Genomic DNA, 21,986 nt, shown 5'->3' with positions numbered 1-21,986 from the left:
ATACAGAAAACCATTCAATATCCTCGATAGTCCTTGAGATTTTAGCATAGTACTGACAGTTTTCTTGTAAATGATGTCAACATTTTTGCTGTTAATCATACATTGCACATTGAAGTTGACATGTCTCGAAAACAAGCCCTAAATAATATAAAACTTTATATTACAAAAATTACTCTAAATTTAACGATCCTTCATATGGACCGCATTGCCATGTTCCAGGAATAACAAAAATTTTAGTATCGCCACGCCATCTATACAGAAATATTTGAACTAACAATTCTAACTGCAATTTGAAGTTATTCGAGAGATCTAACCTCAGTTGTAATAAATTTCTTCATTTCGGAGATATTGCCAGCGGTAGGGTTAAATGGCACACCTGTATAGGAGACATGAATTTTAACTAAAATATGTTTTGGTTTTCACATTTCAAGTATTTGTGGGAATTGATTACTCTTCAAATCAAAATTTAAAAATTTTCGGACGGTATTGGGAATACTCAATTTTTTTTTGTGGTTACTCAGAATAGTTTTAACAATAAGTATATATTTTTTCTATTATTTCATTTAGTATACCATAGTACACGAACCAGTGACTAAAACTCTTTCTACGACAGTTAAAAAAAAGAAAAGTAAATTCGGGCAACACTTTTGAATCAGATATCAATACTGCTGTAGAAATGAGAACAGTTAGGTTAGAACTAATTTTATGTATTGTTTAAAAATCTATATTTTATTATCAACTCTCATATTTTTACTTTATTAAAAAAAAATCAAATGAATTACATTCACATTATTCTTTAATATCAAAAATCTAGGTATAGACATAGACAATATTCTTTAATGTTGATATTGAGTGAAGCAACTATAGACAATATGCCCCAACTAGCATTGAATTATATCAGAAATATCTAATAAATAGCAAGTAATTGATAATTATCTGAAATAGAAATTGATATATCTAAATATTATTATTTCAAAAAACACTTACCTGAAATACACATTTGAAGTTATCAAATAATGTAATCTTTCAAAAAAACATCTTGTACTCTTATTGCTCTAACATCACTATCTTAGCAAAGTCACAGACACAGAATTAGCCATATAGCCATAGATAAGGTCTTATTAATTCTGCATTTTACTTTAGGATTGCTTTTTCAAGTAGTATCCTTGCAAATGAAATTAATAACATTTTCATTGATTTATGTAACACCCTAAATATTCACTCAAATGTAGATTTAAAAGCCTTTCAAATGGCCAATCCATACTAGCCACTAGCCTAGGTTGTCATACTATAAAAAAAATAATTATAAGATTCACAGATACCTTGGTTAAATGTCAGCTCACATAGATACAAAAGTCAACTAGAAATATGATGATATCGAATTGAGTCGTTCTTCAAAAGTGTGACAAAATAATCTTATGAAATGTTTAAATGTAACACACTTTACAAAATTTTGTATTTGATTCTTGAGAATTAAATTAGACAATATGGTTTGCTGGGTCAATCTCTTATGGAAATATTTTCATTAACCCTATTCAAATATGACGTGTTATATCGGGTGTCCCACTTTAAAAAATCATGTTTATAGTTTGTCACGCTTTTCAAGAATACTTTCCCTAAAATTCAGTACATTTATAAAATACTTCTAGTTGAGAACTACAACATACCCTCTCTGAATTCAAAAATGAGAAAGATGAGGTGATATCAATAATCCTACACAGTTCGTTATGAAGCTCCCTATTCTTAATTCTTTAATTTAATTCTTTTCGTTTAATGAAAACACTTATACAGTTTTCGCAAGCTATAATTTCAGATTTTACAGTGCTCCGCCCGAAAGCCCAATATTTGTTTCGTTTGATTATTTATTAAATTTTTGAACTCTTGGGAGATGAAAAGTGTGAACTTCTTAGAGTTGAAGAAAATGTGCTGATTGACTGGGTGGTAGATGACAAAGAATAAACTTTCGTATAAAAAGATATATTTCCTTATAATACAATCGGAGAAGTTACAATCTTTACAAAATTTGTATTTGTAATACAGGGTGTAAGAAGTTTGACTGCCATTACTTCAGCATGAGATAGAGTAATCATAAATGAACAAAAAAGTTGTATATTACAGAAGGGTAAGATTAACAGTTTTCAAAATACAGCGAGTGTTGATATTGGGGAGTTTCATCACAACGTGACAACAGCGCTTAACTTAACGCTAGCTGATCAGCCGACGTGTGCACGCGGCAGACTTGTCCTGGAATAACAAAAATATAAACAACTATTATTGTGAAACATTTAGTAAATTTCAAAACAATTGGTTCCTAGTTTTTAAATAAATAAAATAAATTATATCGATTTTGTAGTATAAATATAGTGTTGTGCTTAAATTTTAGTAATTATGAATCTCTTACAACCGGAACTTAACTTTTAATCAAATTATGTAATTAAAATACCCAAAGATTCACGCCCTCCAAATAATTATACGTATTAAAAATAAAAGCAAAATTCAGAATTTTTTAAACGCACAAGTACAAAACAAACTATAACATAATAATATGCTCAAAATGTCCACCACCATTTTGTACACGACACCTTTGAATCCAATTTTCGCACATTTGCCTCAAGAAAAGGAAATAGTGGTACGAAGAAAACACTCCGTCACGGCCAAATTCCAGATACCAACTGAATTGTGTATTGCTGGTTACTGGACAGCTTAGAGCCTCATGTTAATTGCCGCGCCGTTGTCACATTGTTTGATATGAATTTTATTGAATTTTAAATTTATTATGACGCTTATTATTTTTTAGAATTAAGCGTAAAGAAGATACAAAAGTGATAAACATTGTATTTTATGGTATTCTATGCACGCAGTTAGTTATGTAATTATTCCTTAATTAATCGAACTTTTATACATTAAGTAAGTAATTTTGATAATTTCTTTTTCGGAAATGGTTGAGTTTAGGACCCATGTGATATAAGGTTTTTTTGTTAATTTTAATGTAATTTATCGACTGTTAAAATTAAGGCAGTCAAACTTCTAACACCCTGCATACAGGATATTTCATAACTCTACCGACACAGAGCAGGCACGTACTGAGTATTTTAAAATATGCCAATTTGTTATGTAACATTTTTTTCTGGAATGTACCATTGAATAAATATTGGCCTATGAAGATGCGTATTAAATTTTGAACATAATATTTCCGCAATGCCTTTACATAGAGCAACCAAATTTGGTACATGATTTGCGTTTATTGTTATCCGTAATTGGTAAAAATATCAATTTGTTGGAAGCCCAATAAGGGCCGTACAAGAGGTATGCCAATTATTAAATAGTTTCACCAGTATTACAGGAAATTTAATTTCAAAAATTTTTCGAAATAATTAAGATTTTTGAGAAAATCGGGATTTTGTGAAACAGCGTCATTATTAATTGAATCAGACAAAAAGTAAAGTATGTAGTTTTACGGCTAGTAGGCCATGATTTCATGTTAAAGTTTTCATCTAGTCTAGACGGTAAAAAATTTGAGTTTTGAGTTACATCTTAAAGATCGACATCAATCTACTGGTTGTACCATCCACAACTATATCATCCAGTATATATAAATAATTAATAAACAGTGCACGAATGTTTTAATATGCCATCGGAATTCATCATCCCATGATTAATGTGCCTTTATTTTTAAGGCGAAAAAAATGTATTGTAACGAAAGATACAACGCAAAACGATACTAGACGAGAGGGCGAAGTATCAGTGACGTATGAAAATACGCGGGAGAAATGGTAAACTATATAAACAGCATAGAAAGCGAAATTGCTTTTATTAAGACTCTGAAGTTTGTTAGTGATAGTGATTGTTGGTTAAGTTTGTTGCCATGACTTTGACAATAACACTGGTGAGTGGGTATTAACTATAGCAGTCTTGAAAGTGTATCTGCGACGTAAAGGTCTTGCACAATGAATATGGTGTACTAGACATAATCTGAAAAACATTTTTTAATAATTAAATATGTCTATAAGGCTAATTTTTTACCATTTTAAAATACATACATTATGAAGCCACAGTATAGTATCTTTACCATAAATATTTAGGAACTTTGTAACAGGTCAATACTTATTTACTATATTTTCTTGAAACGGATAATACTAATACTTAGAACCTTTTTGAAATAACAGTTTGCGGAATAATAAGTGTTATGGGTTGAATACATTGATCTTAATGACTTTATTATGTATAAATATATGGAGCGTATCGTTTTTGATATTTTCGAAAATTATATTTTTATTTTCACTAATAATAATACTCGTAATAATAGTAACTGTACCAGTTGAGAAGTATTTCTTTCTAAGTGCAATATTGTAAGTAAATATATGGTTCAGAAATTTTTTAACCGCATTTTAACACAACTATTCAGTTAATAATAATTACTGTTGAATACTGAAACTAGGAGCCTATTGGAGTCAATAAGGCCAAAAATTCAACACATAAATCGAAAAATATGAACAGTGAAGAGTAAAAAAAACGCCTTATTTTTTAGCATTATTTTTCGAATAGATTATCTCCGTTTCTTCTCGAAACAATGTACACAATCAATTCATCTATATGGCAGTAAAAATTGCAAAATTGCTTTATTTATGTGGCATAGTGGTGGCAACTTATGTACTTAATACTGACTTTGCTTAGAAATTATTTAATTTCTTCATATAAACTTATCTCTTAACAAAACAAAGCATAGTAATCATTGTAGTCACAGATATTCAATAACTTAAAGTTTTACTCCCAATGTAGCACCTTTATAAATTTCTAAGGATATTTATATTTTTTTCAAAAATGTTATAATAATAATAACCCCTGGTTATTTACAAGGTCATTTATATTATTATATATCTCACTCATATGGTCGAGTTGCTTTCATGTGAAAATATAGATGAATAGATAAAGAAATTGTAGTTTATTTTAACTATGCAGGTATAATTTGACATTGAGCATTTACTATGATAATTACAACAATGAATAATATCATAGTATTGAATATAGGGGTTTTATTATCTTATAGGCATACTTAACATACAGTGGGTGGCTAAATTATTAGGGACAGTACTCATATTTATGAAGTTTCTAGTTCAAATTTTTGTTTTGAAAAAACAAATAGGTCTTCACAAGGTTTTTTTATTTTGTATTGCAGCTGGTACTGTTATTAATATTTTTGTTGAGTAGCAACCTGATATCCTGCATCATTTATCAGATAAGTGAGGTAACTCTTCGTATGTTGGTAGTTTGTTAAAAACTTTTGTTACAGTGAGATGCTAAAAAATATGTCTGAATCGTTTTCGTGAGTTTTTCCTGTCACAAATTATCAAAACGTTATTGATATTTCGTATAGAATTACTATAATAAACAATGAAGGAATTGTAATTTCCCAAATGACAGTCCGAAGGTGATTGACAGAAGAAAACCCGATCGGTCGTTGTCGACCAAAAAACCACCTTTGATGGAGGTCATGAAGAAGATGCGGCTGCAAGGGGCCCGATAACTCCAGAATATGACTGCATTCGAATGAGAATAACTAATTAAAATAGTAATAATAAAGATTCTTTTGTGATTATCTCAATATTTTCCGACGAATCAGCGTTTCAAATTTTGGTCGACAAAACTTCATTTCTCCGACGACGCCTTGGAGAGAGCAGATCCATCCAGACTGCCTTGTGGTGAGGGTTAAATACCCGGTTGGTGTCATGGTATGATCTATGATTCCAGCAAAGGGCTTAAGACGCCTATACATCGTGGAGGGGATCATGAGGCAGCATCCGTACAAGCGAGTACAAAAAATCCGGCTACTGCCATAGATTGAAGAATGGTTCCCTGGTGATGCAGAGTCCATTTTTATACACGTTGGGTACCGTGCCACAAAGCCAGGAGTGTTAGTGCATTCTTAGCCGAAAAAACATTACCATTTTGCCCTGACCGGGCATGAACCCTATAGAGAACATATGGGGACTCACCAAACGTGCGATTGCTAATGAGCTGATCACCACCAAGCACCAATTGGTTGAAACTCTCGTCAGAGAATGGCATCACAACGTCGAACTCCAACAGAATTCTAAAGTCTGTATAGAGAGCTTGCCTCGAGAATAAAAGTTCTAATTGCGGCAAAGAGTGCATCACTAAATACTAAGATTAATTTTAGCAGATTTCCATTAATGCACATATAGCTTTTACGAAAAAAATAAATAGTTTCGCTCACGTAACTCGTTTTTGTGATCTTAATAATATACTCTTTTGAATAAAAAATAGCTGCAAGCTATAGAACCAACTGTTTGTTCAAAAAATTCAGTCAAACTAGAAAATAGAAGAAACTGAATATTTTCCCTAATAATTTGGCCACCCACTGTATGTAGCTATACTGGATGTATGATGTATGTATGTATGGGTGTACCTATAGATGTAAATTTTTTAACCTTGATTTTATGATATCGTCTTATTTTTATTAAACATATGGAAATAATTCAATTACAGTTCTTTACACATACAAAATTTTTAATACCTCATTTTAAAAGAATTCAAAAAAATAATACTAATTATGAAAAATATATGTTATTAAGGATTGTTACAATTTGAGCACAACTGCAGCGATAATTTATTATAACAAAGGGGTTTAGATAACTAATTACATTCAGACGATTATAGTGGTACATGTATTCATTTATTTCTTTGTAATTCCGCGGAAATATGGGTCACATATAGTCCCTATTATCACCTAGGGGCGTATGTGTATATCCATTCCTTGGATTATACGCTCCTGCGTGATAAGAGGGACGATATCCTCGTTGATAATGCAAAGGAGCGTAAGCACCAAACCCATTATGTGAGTAATTTCTGAGGAAAACAGTATGAAGAAAAGTCATTACAAACGTATTTTTTGTGGTATATATGATGAATAGCCTATTACTATAATTGTGCACCAATATAGGTGAATATACTCGTATATGATTTTATTACCTTAAGGACTTAATTCTAAAAGAAACTTCTGTCGATTTTCTTTTTGTCGCATACGTCAATTTGCAAGACTAACGATATAATTATATCTACTTCAATAAGTCTGCTCATTACCATATATTATAATTAAATATACTTACAACTCAAATTGATAAAAAGAATTGAACAAATGAAAGCATACAATTTTCTGTAAAATCAAACAGGATTCTGGTATTTTAGTTACGTGCCACAGACCCACAAAAAAAAGAATTCTTTTGGTTTTTAGATCAGACCTATCATTTCTTATAGATTGCTGAAACAAATTTGAAGAGTAAACAAATTTTGATAGTTTACATTTTTGTAATAGCAGGGACAAGTCTCTTCTACATTGAATATGCAGTTGTCTCAATACTACCTTCAATAAATATGAATATTGACTCTATCCCAATTCTAAATTAGGCCTTTGGAAGAATTTTAACCCTGCATAAGGTCCTACCAACCAATAAAAAAATTTAAGTCGGCCTGTGTTATTTATTGACTTTGCATTAGAAATCACTAGAAATGATTAAGGTAAGCAAATTGATTCACTCATTAATAATGATCACAATGACTGCTATAGCACCCAACATTGTATTCTCTAAATGCAGAGACCTTCATCAAGCTTAAAAGCCTCTTCGCTAAATTTTCGTATTGAAAAGTCTCATGGTAGTTCATTCTCAGATGGTTTTCTCCAGCATGTTGCAAGGTAAACACGTTGTACATACAAGTAAATGTGCAAAAAACAAATCCTTTTAGATATAAAAGGCTTTCCGTATGTAAAGTTACTATATAAGTAGCTATCTTTTATAGTTATAAAACATAGTTACCACAAAAGCCAAAGTGGTACTGGTAAAAGGTTCAGCAAATTTTATTAAATTGATTTATTCAATCGCAACAACATTCCACTGAGGTTTAGTGAAAACAACATAAATGTATTTGGTTATCTAAATCAAAATATTAATATTGAAGTACATGAAATATTTCTCCTTGTTTGACTTTCTGTTCATCATTTGATTCCAATACTAATTAAGTTAATAAAATTGCGAATGAAGGGCAAAAGCGAAAGTTTGATTGAAGTTTAATAAGGTTTGCAGGATCACTTTAATTATTTTTTTAAAATCTCATTATCAAATGTTCTATACAATTAATTTTTCTCGGATCATCAGTGAAAGAGGCTTCTGCAATTACAGCTATAGAGATTTAATATACAATTTAATCCGATAAAATTGGTGTATCTGGTATTTTTAGTTTCTAGTTTCAGTCCAATAATAGTAATTTGAAGTTGTAAGATATAGATATTAAAAGTAGTATTACATCTATGTTATAATTTTTAAAACATTTTCCAGCTCTTGTATATATTTGAAACAAACTATAAAAGTAGTAAACTTGATGCTTTTATAATATGGAGTTTTATCTTTATTTATTCAGGGAAAATTTCAAGTGAAACTAACTGAGAAGTTAAAAGTTAGTTTGTACGAAAATTGTGACATTACATTGGTGAGTGATGATAAATTGAAATTTAATTAATATATGTGCAAATATTAAAAAAACCAAAGTCATTACTACAAATTAATTTAGTAAAATACCAACAGAAATCGTCAAGTAGAAAGCTATCAATAATAATAGTGGTAATAGAGCAAATGCAAATAGAAAACTATACAGGCTGTCTTACGGTGCATTAGAATATTTCAGAGATTACTTCGATTTCAATTTTGAAAATTTAGACTCTGGGATTTTCGGGGGTGCTCTTTTTAAATAAAATAATGGCATTGTTGTAGCACTTCTGCTTATACCGGAAGTAGCTGTCAACTTCGTTATTTCAATTTAAATACCCTATATATTATTGCATTATCGGCAAGACAAATTAAAAATAAGTACAAACTGTTAAAGATTCCTTGTACCTAAATCTAACCGTTTTAGAGATAATTGACATTTTATAAAAATTTTGACAGATATAAGCGTTCCGAAAATTCCTTATATCTATTTTCTGGAAGCTATCACTTGCTTTTCGGAGCATACAAAGAACATAAGATACACTATCACTGTCAAAATCGCCTGAAGAAAATTATATCTACCAAGTGAATCATTTTTTACATTACATTTTGAAAATTTAAAACCGACAAAACTTTTTAAATTAAAATGGAACACCCTGTATTTTTTGCGCCATATTGTAGAAAGTAATACTGAATGACAGTACCAATATTTGTATTTCAAGGCATATTTGATTATATTTTTATTGTAATACTTTTGAAAGGAAAAAACCGTAAATATCTGGGAAAATCGAAACTGTAACCGCTACAATGCCTATATCGGTATTTCTATAATATGATGCAAACAATACAGGGTGTTTGTTCTTTTGAATTTGAATTTAAAAAGTTTTGTCGATTTTGTCGAAGTTATCAAAATAGGATATTTAGTATAATTTTCTTCAGATAATTTTGATAGTGGAAGGTAGCGCATCCTATGTTCTTTGTCTGTTTCAAAAAGCAAGTGAAAGCTTCCAGAACAAAGAAAGATATAAGGAATTTTTGAAACGCTTGCTTTTGTTCAATTTTTTATAAAATATCGATTATTTCGAAAACTGCTAGATTTAGGTACAGGGAAGCTTAAACATGTTTAACTTATTTTTAATTTATCGTGTCGATAATGCAATAATGTATAGAGTTTCCATTCAAAGTAATCAAGTAGATGGCGACTTCCTGTATAACCGGAAGTGCTACAACAATGGCGTTATTTTATTTGAAGATAGCATCCCCGAAAACCCCAGGGCACATATTTTCAAAATTTAAATCGAAGTAGTCTCTGAAATATTCCAATGGGCCGTCATCTTAAGACAGTCTGTATGATGTGGACATGATATGATTAACAGTTTTGACGTAGGTATAAATATGTAAAGTATAGGTTTTAGCTACCTATACTAATTATAACACTGAGAAACTGATATTGCAAAATGCAAATGCAAACTCTTCGTTTTTGTTATCAGTTAATAATACAAACCTTATTCATGCAGTGTAGAGAAAATGTGAAATTACATGTTTGCTCCATTAAAAATATGAAATATATTCATTATATTAATGTAAACATCACAGAGATTCTCCAAATAAACAAAATTAATACAATAAAAATCAAATGCATCTAAAAACTATAGCAACTAAAACAAAATACAAACATTTATCTAGTTTTATTTAAATTCTACTTCCACTTTTGTTAAGACTGATAAATATTTATTTGTATTAATGTAACTACTTGTTAATAATATTATTATATTATTTAGATCTACAGAGAAAATTCTGGGATATGTAGATTTTTTATTTAATCAGTGACTACGCTGACCTAAAAGCTCTTCTTCTGCTGTTATTACGTAACAGCAGTGCTTCCAGTCATTCTAAATTGCAAGAGGTATCTGTGGATTTTTATTATTTACAAATTCGATAGAAAAAATTCCGATTTGTTGGCATTTGATTCACCGTCGTAACATGTCTAACATTTTTTATTTTGATCCATTTTGATAGCAAAGATAGAAAATAAATAGACATATACTTGTTAATCTGTGCAGAATTATGATGTGCGTTCTTCCTCTGTAGGTGTTTCTGCAAAATCAACTGCATATTCCACTAACAAAAAGTACCTAATAATTGTAAATAATCACTTTTTAATGTTATTTTTTATATCGGTTCTATATATTGCCTTCTTTCACGTATCAATTGATATAATAATTACTACACAGACAGGATAAAGCAATCTGCAATATTTTTTATGGTGGATAAGTCTGAATTAGCCTTAATAATTGTCATTCGTCACGGCGCGGCGTTCCTTTTGTCGCAGTATGCGGAATTAGTATTCCTGAGCGAAATTTGATGTAAGCATCGGTAAGCTCGATGGGTACCGCTAATTAGCAAGGCCACGAGACTTATTGTACTACAAATGGAATAGATGACCCCAATCGATAGTTTAACTACTAGTTGTAACTTGCTTGGACAATATCCAGGTAATGTAATACATCAGAGTACAAAAAATGGTTACTTTGTGTTTACGTTTCCTGTCAAGAAATTGTCGAGCATTTTAAATGGGGCAATGTTTACAAAACAATGACTAGCTTAATGGATTTTATGCCATGTTAAAGTGTTTGTCGAGACAAATTTTTGTATTTCTCAAACTGAAACGTTCATGGAAACACTCAGTATAATGTCTTCATTTACTTAATTTGAACATGGATGTCTAGTCATATTAGAACTAAGTATCGTTAAAAGAGCGTAACAATGAGATTTCGACAATATTTTAGGAAAGATTGTTCTCATCAAACTAAATAAAAAATAAATATAGTAAATTATTTTTAAGGACATCACGATCATTCAGAGATTGAAAATGCAAGACAATTTATGACTGACAACGAAGTTACCTATACCTTAGTAAAATTTGAACAAAATTGCCAGTCTGCTCTTTGGCAGATTCGTATAGATCATTTTCACTAGAAGGTTGAGGTTGAGGTTTTCTTGTAGATTGCTCATGAGTAAAACTTCAAAATCCATGACAATAATGGCTGCTTGTTAAGAGTAGACCACAGATAAATGTTTTTTTAAGTGAATATATTTGTTAGAAATTTCCTGTGACAGGTCAGTTTTTGTTGGGATTGTTTAGAATACTGCACTATTCCTGGTTTGAAGTGTATATTTTCAGTTAAGCAAAACACTGTCTTTCTTTTCCAACCCTTAAAAACCATTTTAAGAGATGTCACAAAGTACATCAGCTTCAGCAGAATTGTTAACCATGTCATAATAACGTACATCTTTCTAATCTTTATGTTTATAAAAATAGCAGTTGTATAGTCTGGTTATATTAATGATTCTATCTACATAACATAAAACCAATCATGTCTCATGTAACCATGTTTTAGTTTTCGTTTCTAATAACATATCCCTCTACAACAAGTTATTGAGGACTTGTTTGTATTAACTACAAACAAATAGATACCTACTTATATCCTGCAAGAACAGTGCAACAACTGAACAAGTTGTATCACTTTAAAGTGGCCTTGCCCAAGTCCCGGGCACTACCTACATCAAATGCATAGGTACATTCATCGTAAAGGCGTAGCACATTGTTACATTCTTTTTATGTTAAAAAAATAAATGATAAAAACAAAAACTATGCGGTCCCGCCCATAATTGTTTATATTGGAATTAAATCTAGATCATGGTTTGCATTTTATTAACTATTTGGAGTTACTTGTAGCAAAATTTTATTCCTAGGTCACACATACTCGGCCATATTGTAAGATACGTTGCTCAAGCTAAGTATACATAACTATACTACTTAAATAAGAAACAAGTTACAATATCCTGGAGACAAATTTTATTGTGATACTGTCATTGCTTTGCTTTTTTACCACAGATTGAACAAATTGATCATTGGGAGATGATATAAATTAGTATTTTGTGTGTTTGATTCAACATTTAATCATAGATGTAGCACTCTTGTAATTAAAGATTCTATTTTTCTGAAACAGACGAATATAAGGATGAAATTTTAGAGACAAAATTTTTCCGGAGTTATATTGATGAACTGTTTATTGATGCAACAGATTTTAAACTTAAAAATGTCCCTAAATATGCAATAATATTTTTACATACTTTATACAATGTGGCTATAAATAAATAATTTATATATCTGGCTTTCCGTTTATTATTATAAACTAAACAAATATTACAAACGAAATTACAGAGGAAGTAATGCTCATATAACATGCAATTTTATTTGTTATGCATTTTTTTTACTGCAACATTTTTATTGTTGTTTACCTCACTCTATTTAATTTTACAAAAAAAGCGCTCAGCTCACTTTAAACTTAGTGAGTAGAGCGTGAAATATTAATGATTGAAATTGTATAATAACAGTTATTAAAAGTGTTTCATTGTTCCGTATTTAGTACGTTAGCGTATCATTAATGAAAAATGGTGCTAGGAACATTTTGAATATCGTTATTATCCTTCCTTTATTTAGTAAAATCAATGACATTTAATGTTTGATCGCGTAAATGAATTAATATCTACCGCTGGCGACATTTCTTAGTTACTCATTTTTTCATTCTGATAAACTTTTCTTATCAACATTTTGTCGAATCTCATTTACAAAAAAAAAATGAGAAAAACCAAACACATCAAAATTTGATGGCTTATGGATTTGAAATTATAGCACATTTTGTTTACACACAAGCAGAGTTGATCCCAGAGGTCAATATTTCAATATTAACTTTTTTTTGTCTTTTCCTCTGTCAGGAGTCATCTTGGACACCTGCCATTTCAAAAAACAACGTTTTATTAAATCCGTTTGAGATAAGACCCTATCAATAATTTTTATTTTTTTAGCAGCTACCAATATACTCAAATAAACAGAGGCATAAAAAGTAAAACTCGGGCAATAATATTACAAAAGGTATTAAATATGCTCTATTTAAATTTTTTGTCTTTTCCAGACTCTTTCTTATAAAATTTGTTTCCTTAATATTTTTTTATTAACCTTTATTTTACACGGTTATATTTTTAGTAGTATATTTCAAACGAGTATCGTAATTTCAATTTCCTTAATATTTTATTTACTAAAACTACAATGTTTCTTCTTGACACAAAACCTGTTTGCAAAAAAGAACAAAATCTCATTTGGAAATTTTAAGCAACAGCTTAAAATTGTGCTGATGTAATAGAATAGGTATAACGTAATTCATAATACGATTAAACAGGCATACTATAGGTACGCCAAATTGACTATTCAAGCGCTCAAAAACTTGCATTTGAAGGAAACAATCTCTATTTTAAGAAAGTTTCCGGAATAATTTGCTAACTGTTGGAATGAGGCATGCACCAACATCCGGTATTACTGATCAACATTTGTCAATTACAAAAAGTTATTATAACTAAGATATTAAACGTTTAGAGAATTTAGTTTTCACAAATTAACGTAGGAATTAATTTATTATTAGAGATAGGAAATGTTAGGCGGCTGTAATGTGGTACAGGATTGGCTGTAACACGGTTAATTTCAATAAAGTGGCGCAGGGGTTTTCTTGAAATTCCATCACAATAAATATCGTAGGGACTGTAGGTATCGTACGTACCAGCAAAAGTTAACAAAATAATATTTTCTTACTCATAAGGAAAGCGATTGTAGAAAATAATTAACAGTTGTCTCTGGCGATCGGTAGGTAAATATCCATTTCAAAAACGAACATGTCCGTTCAACGTCTTCATCAACTACTTCACATTTTAGTTACCTCACTATCCGCGTCATTGTACAATAACATGTACATGTCTGCCTCTGATTTGAAACTTCGCATCGATCAATTCATTCGATATGTACCCTAATGCCTGCCCTGTCTGTTTGGCGTACCGGGGAATGATCCAGGTTTTTTGCGGAGAGACACTGGTAGTGCAATTCATATTCATTTGTGTGTGTGTGAGTTTGAAGCTTTGCTTGGTTGAGTGCATGGAACGTGTTCTTTGTGGCAGTCATTAGCATTGTGTATTGTGAGCATAGCGGCCTGACCGTAGATTTAGCCCATGTCTACTATTACAAAGCATGTTGCCGCTTACTAGCATAATATAGACTACTATTAACTAAGTTTCCGATGTCTATTTATTATTTGTTATCTAGAGTTACAATATCGTGACTACGAGTAATACTTTACTCTTACTAAAATGCTAAAATCATTTCATATGTGAAGAAAGAGAAAAAGAAAAGAAGAAGGCGTTATTATTATTATTATTAAGTAATAAATAAAACAGCCACTTTTACTTAGAAACGAAAAAGTCACATGATAATAAATAACAGATGAAATTTCTCGTCTCAAGGTGATATCATATCCTAGACGAATTAAAAATCCAATTATTAATATTAATAAGTTCCTACCAATTATATAACCTCAAATATTGTAATTCTCTCCGGTCGCTACAAAATGAATCAGCTGTTTTATTTTTATATGTAAATAAATTGTATTCAGATTTAAAGCGGAAAAGTGGGTAACAGAAGCGATTGTATTGTTATTGCTTTGGAGGCATGTGGTCTGAGTTAAACATCGTTGTTCGGTAATTTATAGGAGAAAGTCACAAATAATAATAATTTATCACTTTCAAAACAGATGATCTATATGAAAAGGTAAATATATTACCTATTAGCGTCGAAAAAGTATTTATTTAATATTGTGTAAGCGTACAAATTAAGAAAGGAAAAAGAGTCTCAATAAACATGTTTTCAGAATTGCTTCCTTGGCATACCTACTGCAATTTTTAGGTAGATACTTACAATTAAACACACAGAGTTTTAATTCAGTTTTATAATGAAAGTGACTAAGCGATAGCTATTGTATAAGACAACATTATTATTTTAATGACGAAATAGGTAGATGAAATTAGTGGCATTTAGATTTCAATCTTCAAGGGCGATATGTTTATCTCTTGCTTTCTATTTCTTCTTCTCTCATTTCTCCCCATTTTAAACGTGTCTGTTTGTTCAACTTATGTTTTATCGAGAATTGAATTGAGAAGACAAAGTTGTAGTGGGAACTGCTGGGTGCTCATGTCATATTTTTTTTATGGTTTAATAAACAGACAGATTAATATGTATAAGTTTGTAGCAGGAGATATATTAATAAAAAAAACTTTGATATAAATCTTTAGGACCAAATATTGAAAGAACAGTTATTATAGATACATTTCGATTAACGTGCTATATTTATTTGATATTTGATGTAGGTTTAAAGAATGATGAAATTAAATGTGAATATAATTTGTTTCTTTGGACAAGATTATACAGGGTGTCCCGCATAAGAATCGACACAGGGCAGGTGCATGCAGGGGTGTCCAAAATATTGTAATTTAACCAAACTTACCTATATACAAATTTGCACCCCTGAGAAGTTATTAGCCCCCAAAATGGGGCTCTAAATTTCGAAAAAAAAATTATATCTCTGCAACACTTTACCGCAGAAGAACCAAATTTGGTAAATGATTTAGGTTTATTACTGGTCTTCTTTGACGATGATTTAAAGTTAATTGAAACACTACAAGGTGTTCATTGGGGATGACACCCCTAAATTTGTACCGAACTTTTTTTTCATTGACCGAATTGAACAATTTTCAATGTACCTACAGTATGTTAAAATACTATTAAAAGAAACGCTATTTAAAAATATTTAAAGAATGCCAGAAGTAAATACTTCTCTCCAAATAAATATTATCAAACAGTATACATATTCTATAAACCATAAAAATTATTTTCCTAAACAAAAAAAAAATAATTCCGTTAAAGATTAAATTTTAAATGACGTAGTACTTATAAGTCTTAGGATATTACTTTATATAAAACAAAATGTTATTTCAATTTGTGAACTAATTAAGTGTAGGTATATCAGGAAATTTATAGGGAAAGTAAATGCTATAATATCTAATATAATTCATTTTATAGTTTTTTTTCCTTTTGAAGAAAACAATTATGAATTATGTTCACATGGTGATACTTCCTATATAAATATACATATGTATTTGTCAGATTACACAAAAACAGTTTTCAGAATAATTTATTGCTAAGAGAAACTTTGTGCTAAAACAAAGGACAATCGATCAATGAACTACAACATACCTTTTATGAAACCAATTTTAATACTCGTACAATCAAAAGAGTTATATGTTTACCAACTAGTTTGTAATACGAGAATAAATTTCATTATGTATTGCTAATAGTCTGGAAGATTTTCGTCTTATATCTGTCTAATTTTATTCAATAATTTGGAATAAATTTCTCTGATTTAAATATGCATTCCTAATTTTCAGTCAGTTGTGACTGTTGTGGTGATAATAAACTGAATTTTCTATTTTAAATTTATTTACACTGATCTATTGGGTAGGACGTTGCCAAACGTGGACATTTTTATTACCGATTATAGAAAGACGGTTAATAACTAGAAATTTGGTAGTTAAACCATCACTTTTGATGCGCCAATCAGTCGTTTCGAAAGGTTCTAATGTCATGTTAAAAAGTGAAAGGAATAAGAAAAAATGAAAATGAAAGTGTTCCTTTTCAGAGGAATTAATTAATATTACAAATATATGATTTCAGCTAACGTAATTAGCATGTTGTAGTTGTAATAAAATACGTGTTTGACATTTCTTCAATTGCATTAGGTTATCCAATAGCTGATGGTTATTTGTTTAGGTAAGTATGCAAACAGGTCGTTTGTTTTTCAGCCCAGTCTTAGTTGTTTGTAATTTGAATAATTTGTAATCGTCTGCTAATGGAACAACCATTACCTACGCCACAACACTGTTTTGTATCTTAATTGAATAGTAAAAAACATAAATTATTAAAATTAAGGATTGAATACAGTTAAATACAGGATAATGTGTGCTTATATATGTAATATGTATATTTGTATCTTATTTGCTAAATCCTGAAGGATGTACCTATAGACTAGCTCGAATATAAACTATTTTATATTCGCAATTTTCAACTTTTTTGTATTAAATTGACTTATTATGCTTCTGCTTATGGTTTAACTTCATTCAAATATTTTAATGGTAAATTGATAATATCAATTTAGGTACCATTAAAATATATTGAAACTATAAAAACTGTAACCATTCTGCACATTAGATGAGTATTTATTAAAATTACATAAGTTACTACAAGTGATTAACACTTTTTGCTTTCTCTTTACCAAGTGGTAATGAATAATGATTACTATTTAAGTAAAAGTACTTAGTTTTTTTAAATAATATGACACGATAACTATTTTATGAATGTAATGACTTTATTGAAATTTGAATATGAAAGATCCTGATGTAACAATAATAATTATCTGTAATAATGTGGATTTAACTAAGTAAGTTTGTTAAGATATATGTATTTAAATTTAGCTATAATTTACCTTTAAATAAATTTGGAAATAACCGTTACATGTACAAATAGTATACTCAAATTAGCATACTTGTAAATTTTTCCCTGTCTATTCAGCCGAAATCGTATTGTACTTTAATCGTCTTCAGTTAAAATTTCTATTTCTGAATTCTAACAACCATGTTCGTGGCAAAAACTACACATACAGTTTAGTGCTGTCTAGCTTTTACACAGCAGCATTTTTTCCACAATTCTTGTTACAATTACAATAAACAAGTTACAATATGGAAGTTGGTGCCTCGATATACTTGAATTTGATGAAACATCCAATATGAATGTTGTTGTTATGCCGAACTTGTTGGTGAGAATCTAGACAATGTTATAATCATCACTAGACTGACCAGCCAACTTGAAAAATAAAAAAAATTGCAACTGAACATCGTAACACAACTCCATGGTGTAACACGATCGCGTTTATGTGGCCAGCATTCTGCAACAACATTGTAGCGAAACATTGCAACAACATCCCTTTCCACCACCGGTTGTAAATTTTGTTGTAACGCGTCAGAGAAATGTTGCGCTTTTATGTTACTAGTAGGTATCTACAGAAAACTATACTAGTATTTTCGTGCATACCTCCGCATTTCATATGTAAGAAGAGCTTTTTTACGATTTATGTATTTTTGATATATTTTACATAACAGAAATACCAAATTTGATTAACCTATCGCCTTAATTTTTTTCATTATTATTAAAGAAAACGCGTATAAGAGGAGCCTGGCTGCGATGCGGAATGTATCAAATGGATAATGCGAGAGCGATTGATTGCAAATATGGAGTCACTAGAAAGAATTCTCTAACGTAAAACGTTCATGACAGTAATAAAAGTCGATGTTTGTTAATAACAATTCTAGCGCGTCGCGCACAGAAAATTGTTGCACTACAGAGTTGCATTACGATCTGTTGCATGTTTGGACGTACTTTAAGCATCATATGGACAATTGTTGGTTACTTGTAGATAATAACTTAATAAATAACAATTGTACTGATTATCTATTATAATTATAATTATTATTTGTTGTGCTTTGATCTCCTTCTCATTACTGACATTTCAAAGTAGGTAAAAATATAATAGTTTTATAAAAAATGTCTAATCCTTGTGACGCAGGAGTTTATTTACTATTATATTTTTAATTTGCGGTATAGTAAAATTTTGCCCAAAAAATACTTTAGAAGTACCGCAAATAAATACTTTCGATATATATTTTTTAATATCTGTGTTCAATGAATTTGGTATGCTCATTATTGGTAACAAACTGTCATAGGAAAGAAACCTTCAACATTTTGAAGTCCTAAAGAATGAACTAGACTTGATCACAACTTTTTTATATGGAGTTCTTCAATAAATTAAAAGTATTTAACAACAAAGATCGTTAGTTGATGAAATATATTAAATGGTCATAAAACTTATAAGTATAAAACGAACTCTATATATTTTGATATATATATGATATTTTGAATGAGAGTGTCGACAACAAAGTTAAATACAAGAGTATTTTTTGAAAACGAGCATGTAACTGTGCATGGAAATATATTGAACACTAAGAATTATGACACTTGTAGAAAACGTATAGTTCTATAATTTTGAAAAATTCGCAAGGTAAGAATAAATTTTACAGATTTTTGGACACGCGCTTCAAACAACGCTTAATTTCGATCGATATTTGCATAAGTCTAGCGGGTATTAGGCAATGATCAATATTTTATTATGCAGAATATAATAAGGATTATTTTTACTCCTATTCCGTTTTGTCGTCAGATGAACGGTTTGGCAGAAAAATGGGACAAAGTAACAAGTGTCCTTTGGAGGAACAGTGGGAATTTTTCGAGCCTTTATGACCATAGCCAAAATTTCAAAACTAATTATTTCTTTTCTTCTCCACAATATACAGTCAATTTTAAGTTTAATTTATTTACCACAAAAATAATTTAAAATTTGCGAGTTTGTAATAACGTCCAAAAAAGTAGGATGCTGCTATATATGTCAATTGTAACATATTAGTCAACAAATATACAGTACATTTTAAGTTCAATTTATTTATCACAAAACAAACATTCACTTTTCGGTCTAACAATAACTACCTATTTTAAGGAACTAATGCGTAGAAGTATTGAAAAAGTATCAGTTAATGGTCCTTGTAAAATTTGGTAAGAATATAAATGAGAAAAAACAATAATTATTTTAAAATTAAGTAGATACAGACAATATTTTATGCGCGTTTGCTATTACCGAAATAAATTGTGGTTTAAAATATGTTTATATTATATCATTCTATGCATTAACCGAAATTGGTATCCATAGGTTTACAAAATATTAATTTAAAAAAATTAAATTACGTGTTATGTGCACTTAAAAACTATAACGATATAATTAACCAACGACCAACCACAAATAAATGTTCTGCTTCATACTTCAAATCAATTCTATCTAAATCGAAACATATGCTAAAATGTGAATGAGTTATGAAATTAAATCGATCTGTGATTTCATGTTTTACGTAATTCAGTTTTTAATAAAAACTACGATTTCATAATATACTTGGTGGTCCAATATTAGAAACCATCAGTATCTTAAGCCTAGACACAAAATAACAATATTTATGTGGAATGAAAGTTCCTAAGTATACCGGGTGATCTAAACTATGGGATCATCAATAGTTTCATATTAGTTTTAGTGTTGAGTGCTAAGAAGTACTATTTGTCTCTCAACGGTTTTAGTGAAGTTATGTTAGACATGAGTAGAGGCTTCTGATTTAACTGGACCAATTTTCGAAATTTAAATTGGGCGTCCTTAGTTATTACACTTATTTCGGTTCAAAATTAAATTTTAACCACTTCTATGTTATTTTAGCCAAAAATGTAGATTTCTGGCTAAAATTTGGATTTTTGGCTGGTCAAAGTGATTTTTTTTAAATTTTTCTATTAGTATATGCCGCATACTTATAATAATTAAACAAAATAATGAGAGTTTGTCCTATATGTATTATATGTATTAGTATATTCGGAAATTAGTGCTAAAATTTTAGCACTAATGTATTTCATTATTTTTAAACAGGGTGTCCGAGAAAATGTGGGAAATCTCTCAGGTGCAGATAAAACATGAAATGCTGGAAATCGGTTTTTCTTAAATAACTTTGAAAGTACTTAATTTATTTATTATTTATTTTAATAAAAATTTTTTGTGTTGGACACTAGTAAGGACCTCTTAAAATAATGTCCTTGAAACATATTTAGCTTTATTAGTTTACCAGGGGCGGGCTAAGCTTTACAACCTACTGCTTAAATTAAACGAATTCATGTTTTATTTTTAATAAAAAGGGTCATGATTTCTATTTTTCTTTTTGAATCGACAACAAAGTGCGATACGAAAGTCATTTAAACAACAGGAGAGTTTCATTTTAATATGTTTAATCCGAACAAATACAAAATTAAAAAAAAACGCAGTGGTGTCCCAGGAGGTACCTTAACGAAATTATTGAAAAACTTCAGAAGAGGGTTCAACATGAACTTCATGAAGTCTGATATACTCGCGGGCACCGCGAATTGAGGACTGCTGTACCCGCCACAATAACCCAGCATTGTTCCTTATCACATCACAATGAACCGTAATTTTCTGTAGAAGTTCCTCCTTAGTGTCGACCGGAATGGAAACACCAATTGTTTGAGGTGTCCCCACAGATAAAAATCCAGAGGCGTTAGGTCGTTAGATCGAGGAGGCCAGACAACAGCGTTGCAACCTATGCAATGGTTTGGATAGGCTGCAACGCTGAAATGAGGTGGTGCCCCATCGTGCATGAAGAACATGTTTCGGGCAAATTTCAGATTTAAATTTCAAATTTCTGAAGGAACTCCAAATAAAGTTGTCCATTCAATCGTTCCGACAATACGAATGGTCCATTAAAAAAATCGCCAATGATTCCTGCCCAGATGTTAATTGATTGGAACTGATGTTGATGATGTGAAACAATAGTGGCATGAGGATTTTCATCATCCCATATATGTGTGTTGTGTAAATTGGTGATACCATTTTTCGTAAA

The 21,986-nt window shown here is 30.2% G+C and overlaps 1 protein-coding gene across 1 annotated transcript in view; it reads left to right on the top strand.

The window, feature by feature from the left end:
- Positions 1–3,788: 3,788 nt before the first annotated feature.
- The window catches only part of LOC108910243, a 33,645-nt gene continuing 15,447 nt past the window's right edge, over positions 3,789–21,986 (top strand). Inside the window, exon 1 of the mRNA XM_018714800.1 lies at positions 3,789–3,886. Coding sequence (XP_018570316.1) covers positions 3,866–3,886 — 21 coding nt within the window. The 5' untranslated portion in view covers positions 3,789–3,865. The remainder of the gene's footprint in view (positions 3,887–21,986) is intronic.

The sequence above is a fragment of the Anoplophora glabripennis genome, unplaced genomic scaffold (assembly GCF_000390285.2).
Source record: "Anoplophora glabripennis isolate ALB-LARVAE unplaced genomic scaffold, Agla_2.0 scaffold409, whole genome shotgun sequence".
Taxonomy (NCBI): Eukaryota; Metazoa; Arthropoda; class Insecta; order Coleoptera; family Cerambycidae; genus Anoplophora; species Anoplophora glabripennis.
The sequence above is the reverse complement of the archived record's forward strand: the minus strand, read 5'-3'. Positions and strand labels throughout refer to the sequence as shown.